The sequence below is a fragment of the Sinohyriopsis cumingii genome, chromosome 8 (assembly GCF_028554795.1).
Source record: "Sinohyriopsis cumingii isolate HCF-2022 chromosome 8, ASM2855479v2, whole genome shotgun sequence".
Classification (NCBI taxonomy): domain Eukaryota; kingdom Metazoa; phylum Mollusca; class Bivalvia; order Unionida; family Unionidae; genus Sinohyriopsis; species Sinohyriopsis cumingii.
The window spans coordinates 86,911,511-86,927,065 of record NC_142968.1 but is presented as its reverse complement, the minus strand read 5'-3'; the positions used below and the strand labels follow the sequence as shown (position 1 = coordinate 86,927,065).

Genomic DNA, 15,555 nt, shown 5'->3' with positions numbered 1-15,555 from the left:
CATCATGGATTCATCATGCTTAACCAGCTTCATGTTACCCTGCCTGTCTTTGTCGATCTATGTTAACATGATAGATATGAACACATACGTTCTGGATATGGATGCAGTGAGTGGTACAGGCTGAGATATAAAAAAGCCCTTCACAAAAGGTAACCAATGACCCTTTCTGAGCTCCAATTCAGGTTACTAGAAACATAAATACTACTAAAGAGATTACATTTGTGTTTGTATGTATGGGTATAAATACATTTCTTTTACAAAATGTATATTTTTATTATTTTTTGTTTGTTCTGCCCCTTATTACTATTGTGTAAATTTTATATTTTTTCTTCTTTAGTATTAATTTATTTGATTGCTGTAAATGTAGTTTTTAGTGTTTCTTTGAATGTTTTAAGTGGGTTTATTAAATTATTTTTAATTGGTTTTTTGAAATTCAAATGCTCCCAAAGTTTTGTAATTTATACTTTTTAGGTTAAATTTTTTTAAGTACATATAAGCAAACTTGCTAAAATATTACCTATGCTCATGGAAAAGCATTTTTCAAAAATGTTTAAGTGCACACGTGATAGAATATCCATTTTATTCATTCACCGCATGGTCATCATGTGATATCTCTATTGCCGCCAACATTTTACATTATAAAAATTACTTCATTACACTTCACTATAAAATTACTCCATAGAATTCACATTACTGCGAACATCTTAGATCTGAAATGTTGTCTTTTCTATGTTAAGTGTATGGACGCCAGCATTACCGTACATGATCAAGTTAGTAAAGCTGTATATTGTATTGTTAGATCCCCATAGTGATTCACAATTTCACTTTCCACTCTGTCCACATACCATTGAGCCTGTCGATGTTTTTAACATTAAATTGTCCTTGTGCCCAGAGTGATATCTTCTTTTTATAAAAAGCGTAAAGTAAAATCCCCAGAGCGTGATACTTCAAGTACAATTCTACGTATTAAATTCGCCTTGTGGCAATATTAATTGGCCACACTGTTAAACTTACCTTTGAACATTCAAATTCCATTTGTGGATAAATCACAAATCAAATTTCGGTGTAATGTTAAATTCTCATTTTGACCATTTGTGGCTATACCAATCCACTTATACTACTTATATGAATTTTAAGAGAAACATCCAAAAACTGAAATCGTTCTGGTGCAATTTTTCTTCCTTGTCGCATCATTTTCCAAATTTACCATTTGAATGCCGTAATTTACTACATCTTGGATATATTTACTTATTCTATATTTCATATATTTCGTTTCAGGTAGAATAAATTATTATACAGGGATTTTATTTTATTTTTCTGAGCTCCTTTAGCTCATTCCATTTAATCAGTCAGCAAAGATAAGGAAGTTTTGTTTTTTGCTGCTTTGGCTGTTAGAGGAAAGTGATGTGGATGGGAAAGCTATTAGAAAGGCAGAAGAACAGATTAGCAGCATGAGAACGGTAATTGTTGACGTGATACAGTTGTTACACTTATTTGCATATTTGTTACTTAATCGTAAAAGACGTTGGCAAGGAATAACAGTCCAACGACCTGCCACGGTTCGTAATAAAATTTTGTCTCCGTCTGTATTACCTTAGAAGGAAAAGTTATTACTGAATAACTAAACGTAAACTTTTTGAGAAGCTTCATGGCAGAGATGAAAAGTTACGAGTTTGTCCAGAAAGGAAACCAGTTAGTACTGACACTGACCTGATTAAAATCTGTTTTCTGATATCCCGGATTTCTTTTTAATTTTGCGGTTCTTCTTACAATTTATGTTTCTCATGTTGCAGTTCTTTTTACAATTTTTGTTTCTCATTCTGCGGTTTTTGCTACAATTTATGTTTCTCATTTTGCGGTTCTTGTTACCATGTTTGTTTCTCATTTTGCGGGTCTTGTTACAATTTGCAACATATTAACTAGCACCACAACACAGTCATCGCTGTTGTAGAAGGGACATATTGTAATTATTAAATTGGATGATATGAATAGCAACAAGAATACATGGCCATGCTGCCTACAATATAAATTTTATTCCTGCAAAGTAACTGTTTGCTATTCTGAAATTCATTTTAAGAATGTTCATCCAAGAACATCAGGGTAAATGTTAAACTATTTGTTCTTTAAAGTTGCAGCTTATGTTAATATAGTTTTTCACGTTTAAAAATACATTTAAAACAAACGTGCAATAGTTAGAAAATTAAAATGTAAGAGGTGAAATACAAAATATATTTTCTTCGTGATTTTCGCTCTACCTATACTTCCTGTTCAGAAAGTGACTTCTAAATTATCTTTACGATATAATGCATGAACAACTTTCGCATATTTCCTGTAACTACTGGGACATTTGAATTTTCGTACTCATTACTTCATGGTTAGAAAGGTGGGTTTTACACACATATCAACAAGTGGAAATTTCCAAAGATTAATTCAAACTTTGTGATATATCCCTTTATTTTATTTAGCCTTTTATTTTCTTGTCAATCATTGTGTAGTTTGTCGCGAAGAAAGTTTGGTTTCTAGCCGATCTAGGACAAGTCGAGGGAAGATCTTCCATCGCTTGGCTTAGATAATCTTTCCAAAGAACAAAGTCAGCTTTACCTAATACAGTATAGTAATCATGAATTCTACTTGTTATGTGTGTAAAATGCTTCTTTTAATAAATATATTGTGCTACATGAAACTTTTTGAGACCTTCGACGTATGTCTCTTGTCTTTCTCTTTTTCTTATTTGTAGTGAACGTTGTGTTTTGTAGGAAACAGCCTAATGTCTGGTTAGGAATGAGTATTTATGAAACGCCCAAATACCTTTTGCAAAGAATTAACTTTACAATGACACCACAGAAGGTAAAGTAGCTAAATGGTAAAATTATTTTACCGAAGGACATTCGTGTGATTGTTAAAAGTACTGCCATTTACCTGGGCAGGAAGTAACGTTACAGACTGTGCTTTCTGTGGCGTGCCCGTGGCAAATGGAACCATTGTATGCTGGGTTGGGATCATTACACGACCTGTTGCGGACTTTGATACCTGGTCCACAAGTATTACTGCAACTCGACCAGAGAGTCCAAGTTGACCATCCACCATCCACTGAAACATAAGAATCTACAATGATAATACATGTACGAGATGGCAGCAGTACTCTGGTAGCTATGTATCATTACCTCCTTTTGAAACCATTTTCCTAAATATGCTGAAAACTTTTAAAAGTCTATATATTTAATTCGAATTCCAAAATTTTAAAATAGTCGAACTTATACTTCAATTCAACTTGAACTCTTTGTAGTTTGCAAAGTGTTTAACAAAACAATAATTATATAACCTGATGACAGAGCATGAGAAACAATAGTTACTACATTTGGATTTTACTATTTCCATCACATTTTATAGTGTATAAGATAGAAGGAATACACATAAAGATAAACAGAAAATAAAAAAGTAGTTGCATACAATATGCACTCTTATTTTTGTTTTGATATGCAGATCAATATTCCTCATTACGTGATAAAAACTGTAATGTTTTTGTGATCCAAGGAACATGAAAACTAGAACTTGAGAACAATTTTGTAAGCCGGTAGTTCTATTTATTTAATATTTTGTCAAATTAATGAATAGATAAAATTTGAGGGAGGAAAAACGAACAAATCAGCGAATAACTTTTAGGTATATTATTAAACAAACTATGTAATATGCAAACAAATAATTATTTCATGTTTAATGTATAATACGTGGATAGGAGAAAAGACAAAATAAAATATAAGTAGTCTAACTTTTAAATTAATATTCCCAATTAAAAGTGTTAAAGGAAAAGCCTGGTTTTAAGATAGTATAACATAGTTGTAGATATAATTAAACTATTATACAATTTATTTCAGATAACATATAATAAACCTAAATGTGCAAACTCAGTATTCTCTGTATATGGATTAGTTATTAGGCGTTCTTGTTAAAATGATATAGAAAAAGCACTAAAATGGAAATTACTACAAATTTATCTGATTACAGAATTGTTAGATGAATTGTGTAATTGGGTCTGAAAGCCAAAAACTCCAGTATCACCTAGTAATTTATCATTCTTCAGATCATTTCAACAACGTTTATCTCAATTGCTCTGTTTAATGTTTTTCTTAAGTGACTCAAGTTTCGCTTGGATTAATTAACTGGTGACTTATGTGAGACTTCAGGCTCGTTATTTAATATAACCTTGTAATCACTAATCTCTTCAATTTTGTATAGCACAGTTATAATGTTGAGTACGGTGATCAATGGCTTTAGAAATAATTTAATGGACCAGAATTTTCTTAAAGAATGTGTTGGTCTTAGGTTTTCTGAAAATTTGAAAAAGATGGTTTAGGACGTTTGAAACGAGCAAGGTGCTGGTTTGGGTTTTGATGAATAAAGAGATAATCTAGGCAGTTTGAAAAGTTAAAACTAGGGCCCAAGTTTTTCAAAACATTTTTAAAAATGATACTTCAAGGATATAAAAACATTATGCGAATGGTACCTACATATGAAAGATTCTTTCTCCCTACATTTCGAAGGCAAATTGCTTTAAAGTGAATAAACATTGTAGGTGTTCTATGTATCTGTCTACTCCTATACTTTTTATTATTAGACACGTGTAATATAAATCTAGATGTATATTTTCTCCTATCATGTTCATTATTAGACACGAATAATATAAATCAAGGTGCGTATCTACTCCTATCATTTTCATTATTTGACACGAGTAATAACAAGACTTACAATGTTCAACGTCTATATGATGTGATACAGGTACAATCATTTAATAAAATTAATGTAAGGTGCTATACTCTCACAAATGTAGTATTCAATTCTCGTAGACCCAATACCGACCCAAATGCAATGTTAAATTCCCATAGACTTCCAACCTTTCGCTATGAATACTATTGGTGAATCATACAGTAAGATGGAAATTAATATGTGTTGGTGTATTTGTGAATAGGGGGTACCGGGACAGTGCTGGAGGAGACAGTCAGCTGTGTCCATTGCATGACCTTGACAGATAGACCCGTTGTTTCTGGGGACGGGGTTGTCACATTTCCTGAAACGGAGCTTTGATCCCATATCACAGCTCTTGGAGCAGACCGACCAGGCATCCCAGCTGCCCCAGCCGCCATCTACATGTCCTGGAACTACCACATTTTTTAATAAATGAATTGAGTTACAGTGTTGATTATTAAAAACCTTTAAAGAATACATTGATATCTGGACACATCACGAACAGCATTTAGGACATTTTTATTGCTCCGAAGGACACAACTGCAATAAAAGTTCTGAGTTTTAGAGCAATGGCTGAAATATTTTCAAGAGACCTCACAAACATGTATCACTATTTAAGTTTTCATTTGCGATCTTCATTTCAAAAGCTGTTCAAGTTGCAAAAGCGGTAAATTAATGTTCCAACCTGTCGCACAGTAATATCAGTCTATGAGAGTCTGTTCAATGTATTAGGAGACATCTGTGCATTATTTTGAAAATACTTGTTTAAATTACTTTAAAGATATAGGAAAAAAATGATTTAGGTCGACAAACGGTAAGGAAATACAGATAGAAAATACCGTGCAAATGATTGCTAAAAGCTTATTTACCCTCAGTGAAAATACAGATAGAAAATACCGGACAAATGACTGATAAAGCTTTTTTTTAAAACCCTAAATGTACTATTTGTCACAGAGCTGATGGAAAAGCATCACATTGATTCACGTTTTCCAGTTGAAACCACCAGGTAAATAATGATAATGATATATAAACACAGCCTTCGGCCCTGTAAAGAGAGGTCGCAAGCCCTTTGCCGAAATAAAAATTGTCTAAAACGTTTTCTGCGTATGTGTGCAATAAGTGAAGTTAGTTTGTTTTTCGAGGTTATGTTAAGGTGAAGCGGCGCTGTGCAACGTTTCCTCCGTATGCAGCGTAGGGATCAACAATTTAAGTTTGAGCTAATGTTTCACTTGATATATTTCCTAAGTCAGGCTTATTATGAATCATTATAAAGTTCATTGTGCCGTATCGTCGTTGGCCACATTGGTCTCGGAGTCAGGGCTACAGTCGGATACTATTTGTGTTAAATGATTTAGCTGATGCTTACTTTACTTTCTTATATTACCTAAACCATTTGGCGGTTTTATATGTACTGCATTTGAGTCATTACGAACTTGAGGCAATTCATTCTGCGACATGCTCTCTCAACCTTTGAACCTTTTACAGCAACGGTTTTAACCGTGGGCTTCACTGGCCTTTTTTGTCTTTCTCGTGAAAGTACGTAACATGTCAATCAATATATGGTATACTGCAATTCCGTTTGAATGCATGTCTGTCATCTTTAGAAAAAAAAACTGAAGTTTCAAACCGTCAAAATGACATTAACTAACTATGACTAGAATTGCACGTGTGACGAAAAAATATATGAGAAGAAAATTCTTCATTTACTGAATACCACATCGGACGATGCATGAACGAACTAAATAAAGTTAACAATGTACTTCAAAAGACATTGAACGATGCATGAGCAAAGTAAAGAAAGACCGATCCATGTAGAGCCTGCTAAACTTCGTTGGCTTAGCGAATACCTTATCTTATCCATCATTTAATTGTGCTTCAATGTTTATCAACTTCGTGATGTTTATCGATCCAGATGATATTTTTTTAATGAGCGCAAAAATCATCGCGAACTCTTTAGACTTGTGTTGAAAGAAGTGTTTATTTCGTTGCATTCTTATTCCTTTATTTACCACGATTTCTGTCTCCGGTAGGTGTGCGGAAGAGATGTACAACTCGAAAACATGATACGCCTACTTAGAAATTACAGTCTACTGAGTTTGGCATTGGTTGTGAAAAAAGTAGTGATACATAGTAAAGGTAAGTAATTGTATCGACTAATTATATACCGATGATCAATATAGTCATCGACAAACGACTGCATCAAAGTTTTGTCGAAATCTTTTCTTCAACACATAGAAGGTTTTGTGGTTATTTGAGCGCTAGCAATATCCTTTAAGCAATTAGACTCATCAGTAAGGAAAACAAATGATTTAATGTATGAAGAAAATACCGTGCTTTCAAAAGCAAAAGTGCGTATTTTCCAATGCTTATATTACATAATCCACAGTGAAGAACTAATTAGATCAGGTCTCTCTTTTTTGTCAAAGTTATCGTCAGTATAATGAACTGCATGTCTTTAAAATGGTACTTGGGGACTTCGCTCCTTTAAATGCAACTCTTGTGCATTAGGTTACTATAATTTCGTCGTGTCCAACTTTATATTTGCAGCCTCCGATATTTCTCTATTATACACTATGTCTCATTGTTCAATTTCTTAGCACGTTTACTCTATAGACTTTGTCCAAATGGTCACGTTGTGCTGTAAATACAAAACAAAGTTTTGGCTCACTAATATCATTTATGTTCAATACAAAGTCACGAAAGTGGCCAGCATCAAACACAACGTATGTCTTTGTTTTAATTATGTACCCATATACTTTGACTTTGTAATATTTGCACGATTGACCTAAGGAATTCTGTCTTTTCACTCTCTATCTTCCTTTCGTCTCTATCGATGTCGGAAAGAGTAGACTGGTGTATGCACATTTAATAATAGAGAACCCTGTGTTTTCATTCACTTTCCGTCTGACAGTAACTTGCACCCCTCCTCTACATGATTAAGAACACACACACACATACACACACACACACAAACATATATATATATATATATATATATATATATATATATATATATATATATATATATATATATATATATATATATATATATTCCACCCCGCCTTCTCCTTTTCTCTCATTTCCCACTACGACTGCATGAAAGTTTTGTCTAAATCTTTTCTTCAACATATAGAGAGATTTGTGGTTATTTGATCGCTAGCAATATGCTTTAAGCAATTAGGCTCAGCAGTAAGTACTACATGGAAAGCTCCATCAACACAAAGTATAATTGATATAAACCTCTTTCTTCGAAGCTTTTTTCGTGTTTTGGATCTCAATTCATGACTATTACTGCACATACTCCATGATTGATACTGGAAATGCCAATGCAGTTAATACACTCCTTGATTAGTGACTGGTGGTGTCCGTTCACGAATAACACCACATACAACAGCAAAACGAACCTTAGTGACGGGAACTCATACAATCGTCATTATGGACAATCTAACTCGGAATTAAATTTAGCAATAATTTTTGGAGCGTATTGTATCAAAGAAAAGGTTTTATTTATCTATACATAAGGGTCTACAAAACGCATTAAATGTTTACATCTTGAAAATTTTCTTCATGATTGACCTTTATATTTTCACGAGCAATATCCATCCTTATATCGCTAAAAATATCTCATCAATTTTTGTATGAATCGTATTTTTTAATTAGATGGGCTTTTAGCACTAGCTACGTATCTCACCTTGACCGAAGAATGGCCAAAGCTACAGCTGCCTATGTATTTAGTTGACAGGACCATGAATCTTACTGGATTGTTCAGACTTGCAGCAACCATATGAACGGAAACAAACACCAATAATAATAATAATAATAATAATAATAATAATAAGAAGAAGAAGAAGAAGAAAAATAATGCTTTGCAAATTTTGCAAAATTATGAGTGTGATTAACGCTTATGTTTGTAATTACCGGAACAGGTAATATTATTGCAGTGCTCTGTCTCGATTTTGCTTCCGGGACAATCCTGACCAGGCGGTTGATTAACACAGCTGTAAAGTATTTATAAAATCCTTAATTTTATTTTTAGCAATCGCTTTCATTAAACCAGTCATGGCTTTTATTAATTTCAGCCGTGGATTTTATGAAGTAATATACTGGGGTTATTTTTCTTAGACTCCACGACTTTACTTTTAAAGAGCTCTTGAATGTATCTTGGAATAAATAACGGTCTAAGAAAATATTTACATTTGTTTGAAACGAGTTTTTTTAAGATCATTTGCGATAATTATGTCACAAGGTTATAAACATTTTATACGAAATAAGAAACAGAATTTTACGCGCACCAAAAATAAAAGCCTAGTACACTTGTATTGGCAACGCGCCTTGAAAATAAACATTATTTCCACAAATGAAAAACTGTGTTTTTGTGTGTGTATATATATATATATATATATATATATATATATATATATATATATATATATATATATATATATATATAGAGAGAGAGAGAGAGAGAGAGAGAGAGAGAGAGAGAGGTGCCCAGTTTGAGGTGACTATTCAGTTACATTATTATTGGGTCAGGCCCGGCCCTAGGATGTGCGGGGCCCGAGGAAGCAAGCGATGAGCGGTGCTCCCAAGCAAAAGAATTGCATTGCGGAGTTGATTTCCTGAAAGCGCAGGGCTCAAGGCTGTTGCCTCGTTCATCAGCCCTAGGTCCGGGCCTGCATGGGCTCTTTCCAAACGCTTTCCCTTCTTTCGAAATAGCATTATTGTTCAGCGTTCTCATATTTCAAAAGAAAGGCACATACAGTTTTTCCATCTATATGTGCTGAGGATGCTGAGACGATATTTATTATGAAATTAAAGGTACATGTATAACAACTGTGTAATGCTCAATGATAACGTCAATGTTATTTTGAGGTGCTTTTAATGCGTACACTATTTGTTCAATCATCGTGTAAACTGCTTTAAAAGTATTATCTTCCGAAACGTGCATGTCAAGTTTAAAAAGAAAATACATTAACGCACATGGAACAACATCAAAGTTATAAAATCAGACTCAAACTGACTAAAAAATTACAACCAACTCCAAAGAAAGAAACCTTAGAAGCTGGAGCCAATACATGATGATAAAGCCGATTTTTTTTTCTTCTCATTTTTACGTGCCTACACACCCTGATTTGTGAATTATTTTATGGCGAAATTCAAATGGTACCTTCTGTAGCGTATTCGCATTCCACCGCGACAGGTGACTGAACAATCAGTCCATTGCGTCCACTCCGTCCAGCCTCCTATTGAATAATAATAATAATAATAATAATAATAATAACAGGAATAAAATTTTTTACATGATTTCATTCAATACATTTACATGCATAATTGTAAACTGAATGTATTTTCAATGTATAATGTACGTCCGATAAGATTTGTTTTAATGCATTTGTTGCAATGCATTAAAAATTTTATAATCCATTGTCAATGTTTGTAGGAAGATCCATACAAATTTAAGTGACTATAAGGTCAGAGAATGAAATTTAGACATCATATATAACCACATAGGTAATACAATCACATTCCTTTCGAGTAAAATATAACCTTAAGTATATATTTAAGGTGGAGGAGGCTTAATTGGTCCTTAAATAGTCCTTGTTATTTAAAGTAGTTATATTGGTATTAATGTTAGTAACCTGTCATGCTTATTACCGATCAGTATTATTATCTTCGTTCTCTTCGTCATTGTTATCACTTTCTAATCATTTCCATCGTGAGGTGTTTTAAATCCATTTTTTTTTGTATTTTGGACTCTCGAAAGGAACTGTTTCTATTATCCCTCCAACCTTTTACCAAACATCTAAAGAACACACAGTAAAATAAAGCAAGATCTGCTCCAATGTCTGTCGAGTACATTCAGATGACTTCTCGTGTGCAAGAACCTAAGACGGTTTGGGGGCCTTTCATGTTTAACACTGGCACTTTATTGTTTGTTGTTACCATTTTGATACGTGGTTATTTCCGAGACGTTCATATTCATTTGTATCATCACGAAAGATCATTACAGATGGAATATGGTAATGCAGGCAACAATATCCTTTCCTCGTCCAGACCGTTCACAGAACGTTCGTATGGAGGGGAATTGAATGAGCATCTTTGACAGCTATAAATTTAGGACTTTTTTAAGACCAAACTTTTACGGTTCAGTGTCACAAGACATCTTTTACTCTTCCATAGTCACAACAGATAATGTTCACCTCAAAAATGAGGAGTTAACCGTTTATCTAAGCTCGAACTGTGTCGGCCGAAAAACTGTGTATAGCGTAAATTAGTCAAAAGATTGGATCTTGTAATTCACGGATCTCACTGTCTTGGACACTTTCACATTCATTTACAAAATATAGTATCCTTAGCTGCTAGTAAAAAAGCAACTGCATGGCCTTGACGATTTTCACAAGCAGCAGCAGCATCTTTGCTGTTATCATATGTAGTGTATTTAGCTGACTTTCAATATCAATATTTATTTCGCTAATTATTGCAATCATTTGCTTGTTCCTTAGAATTGTACTAATACGTGTGCTGATACTTACAGTAAGGATCCGATATCAATTTGTGAACAAACCCGTCAAACAATTTTAAAAAAAAACTGCGCCAGCAAGAATAGACATATTAATAAACTTTTGTCTACTGTTTCATAATATGTAACATTAGGTAGTGTAGAATTGTCTGTTTCAGTCTTATTTGATACTTTAGGAAGGTCTGTATAGTTCTTATTAGGTAGTGTGGAATTATCTGTATCTCTTATTTGGGACAGTATGAATGTCTGTATAGTTCTTATTGGATAGTCTAGGACTGTCTGTATAGTTCTTATTTGGTACTGTAGGAATGTTTATGTAGTTATTATTAGACTTGTAATATATTTCGGTTTTGTCTGCCTGTTGATGACTGGTTACAGGCGGTTTCTCAACTTCTGCTGTCGTAGTCGTTACATCAGGATTTACTATAGGTTTAAATAAATCTGTTGCCTCTAGTGATTTATCATTTTAATCTTTTGCATCATCTATTTTATACCAATTACATCCTATGCGTCTACGGCTCTTCCCGGGGGTTTTCTGGGTTCTTCCTGCACCAACTATGCTGGCCACCATAAATAGCCTATCAAGTGTTGACAAAACCAAACCAAGCACAAAACGTTTTAGCTTGGAGCTAATTGTTGAAATCTTGCTGTGGTGTTTACATGTGTCAAAACCTCGTTCGTCAAATATTACATATTTAAATATATATACTGTTTTAAACAGTTTATTCAGACTTATAGAATTTTATATTTAGTATTTGTCCTAAAATATATCACATATAATCTAACACTCTGATTCAGCTGCGCTATTACTTGTTCTGTTAGTCCGCTGATAACTCGTGAAACGGAGTAAATCCAACATATTTCTTCTTTACCCATGATCGGGCTGCACAAACCTTCCCAATATAGGTCTTAATGTTTCTTTACAAATTTGTCTATTTCAGATGTGTTCATATCGGCATATTTGTAGTAGATTTCTTGATGTATTTTAAACTGAATAGAAACAACGGTTAAATTCTACTTTCTTAGATATACCAAGTCATAATGATGTGGGATAAAATAGATTCTACAATGGAATTCTTCTGGACCTATTTGGTGTCTACTGGATTGGATTCTCTCTTACATGGTAATGGTAATAACTATTCAGCAGAAGTTTTCGTATCTAAAAGAACATGTGAAACTTATATACTATTGTTTTTAACCCATATCCTAGGTATATAACATTATTACTCAGGCCAGATCCTGCTGTTACGGACCATACCGTCCAGTTCAACTCATTTTGGCCAAAATTTCATATCATATGTTGCTTAATATCGTTTCAAGGTATCCTTATGATGAAGTTTAAAATAGTATTTTAACAAACTATACAATGGCCAGTATGTACAGAATGCATTTTTTGTACATATTTGGATAACTAGATCTGCTGTTTCTTTATCAGCTGGCGGACTAAAACTGGTTACGAGGTATGGGTACTGTGTACTATTTTTTGTTTTAGGCGAGATTCCACGATCTATTTATATAAAATGTCACGATTAGCGCTGTCGTTTATTCCATGTATTTTGTTGCGTGGGTGGTCCTATTAGAAAGAAAAGCAATATCAGTAGAGTAGGCCACTGACTTTGAGCCAAATGGTCTCAAGCAAATGCTGGAGGCAAGCTCACCCAGATGTTAGAGTATGTAAGTAACATCTTGACGACCGGTGGCTCGGTGTGTTTTTTATATTCAAATTTGGAGGACCAGTGACTAAATATAACTTGTCTACAGAAACATTTGGGATACATTGTTTTGATCAGTCCAACTTGTATTGTACAAAACAATGTACAACAGAAAGCAGTTACTCAAAGATAAAAGTGTGTTATAGATCCTGAAGATAAGTTAGACAAGACATTAACGGTACAATAGTGGTATAAAAGATTTCACAGTGTTTTTGTGCTTTACTAGGGAAAAAAGCAACATGAACTATTTTCACTGAAAGCAATCTTATCACAGATGATGCACAAAGGGAGATTTTAGACAAGTTGAAACATACCTAAACCAAAATTTGTTAAATGCGTTTCGATGGTTTCTCTTAGTCTGCTCTTTCCCTCTCCCATTAAGTCATAACAATTTACAGACATGTCAATTTCATTTTCAATTTTTGGAAGTCCTCTATTTTGAAAGGACATCTATGAAACCAGTGATCGCATCTCTAAATTTTATTTAGATGGACACTCTATCTTGGTCTATTTAACACTGACTCAAGACCAAAAAATAAAACTTATCATGTTAACGTCTATATTTTATACAATCTTTTGTGTTTAACACATTCAGGTAGGTCTACATTTGATTTTGTCTCTGAATAGTTGGTATTTGATATCTACAATGTTTAGTACACTATTATATCAAACTTTCATCTTGTATACCCGCTTATATTCTATCCAAATCTGACCTGTACAATCCTGAAGACAGGTTCAGTGACTTAATTCATAGTGTAAAATGATTTACAACCATTATTGGTGCCAAATCGACTTCTTAAATTCACAGTAACACCATATTTTTAAGTTTGTTTTCACACCCGATCTTTTAGAATTCATATTGTCCCATGATTTTCTATAATTACTGGCGTCACTTGATTCGTAAAACTACAATGTGCCACATGCAACAACATCCATGAGATACAAGATCTTTTTGAATTCATATTTGGAGATAATCTAAAAGAATTATAGTGACTCATCGTCTTCTAGAATTCGTGGTGCTGCGTACTATTACTGAGTTCATATCCGGAGAGGACATCAGTGAACTCATATCTTCTAACACTCAATATAACAAAAGTACAATTCAAGGGGCCACAGTCTTCAGAAATTCATACAGCCATTTGACTTTCTTCATTTTATATTGACATTAGATCCTCCGGAATTGAAAGAGTAGCAGGATCAGTTTATAAAATTAAAACGTTTCACAGTATTTCAAAATTCATTGAACTACATTTATTATTATAAACAATGATATTTATTTACTTTTACGGCAACCCGATATTCTTAGTGCGACATGTTATAAAATTTATACGGGCACATGATATCCATTAAATAATTGTGCCTCGTTATTTTTCAGAATGCATAGTGGCACGATGTTCTAGAAATCACAGGCTCTTTAAGAATTGATAGTTGCACATGATATTATATAAATCATAACAACCCCTGACCTTGCCAGCGGGTTATGGTCGTCAAGGTTTACATGATATGAGCTGATTTCCGAAGTAAAATAAGCATTGTGCCTATTCAAAAATAAAATGAAATAATAATTTACAGCTATAAAATATTGAATCGTTTATCAGCCGTATGAATTCATTTTCAAAAGGAGTAACACAGTAAAATTATTATCTTTCATGATACAAACTGTCACTAATTATTAGATTTATCCCACAGCAGACGCATTTCTTTAATTTGGCATTTCATAATAAGACGTCATGGAGATAGAAGTTTGGTTCTAAGATCGACCATAACAACTTCGCCTAAAGAATCTTTTTATTCATTTCAGTGTATTGGTTCTGTACTTAGCTGTTCTGAATGTTGCCTGTTGCCCTATTGCATTTGATGTTGCAGGTGTCCGTGCTACAACAATTGGAACACACCAGTTCCCTCTGCTGGACGGACCTTTTTCCCACCAGAATTGAGGCAGAAGTAGCAGCGTCAAAATTAATATTACATGCCTGAAATTAATTTCTACATAATTTATTCTGTAATGTTTCTGTTTATCGCAACTTGTGGTAAGTTTAAGCATATTGTTACGTGTTTAGGCTCTTACAAAACGTAACAAGAAAAGAGTGAAGACAACAAGCTTTGTAAAATTTAACAAATAGTATTATTTCCCTAGAAAAATAAGGTAAAAATGAGAAAAAGAACTTACCGTTTTACGAATCAAACCCAAAAATATTCTTAGAATTAAAAACTATAAGTCTTAGTAAAAACAGGTCCTAATGAAACTGATTTCGAATCCCGATGAAATCCAAAATGGAAGGCGGTGACATATGCTGTGGTCAGAGTTGTACTGATGTATCAACGTTTCTTTGTTGAATCACAGAAAAAAACATTCCAGTTTTTTAATTCTGTGCAAATTTCGATAAATGCCCTAGTCCAAGAATTAATGTAGAGCACTAGTATTTCCAGGGAAAACAAACTTGAAATCCAAGTAAACTGAAGAAAACAAAATAATTAGCCAAAAACTGATCACAACATAAAACACTTTAACTTCTCAAGTGTTAAGGCACTAATGACTATTCTTTCTCTAAACATCAATAATAAATCTAGCTACAACAC

General features: G+C 33.5%; 1 protein-coding gene across 2 annotated transcripts in view; it reads right to left on the bottom strand.

Moving 5' to 3' along the window:
* LOC149794074 (coadhesin-like) overlaps positions 1-15,555 on the bottom strand; it is a 90,239-nt gene that overhangs the window by 63,270 nt on the left and 11,414 nt on the right. For both annotated transcript variants that reach the window (XM_089966510.1, XM_089966511.1), the window contains exons 5-9: positions 14,798-14,948; positions 9,911-9,986; positions 8,662-8,741; positions 4,974-5,156; positions 2,920-3,090 (exon numbers count right to left, since the gene is read on the bottom strand). In XM_089966510.1, the coding sequence (XP_089822636.1) occupies positions 2,920-3,090; positions 4,974-5,156; positions 8,662-8,741; positions 9,911-9,986; positions 14,798-14,948 (661 nt within the window). The remainder of the gene's footprint in view (positions 1-2,919; positions 3,091-4,973; positions 5,157-8,661; positions 8,742-9,910; positions 9,987-14,797; positions 14,949-15,555) is intronic.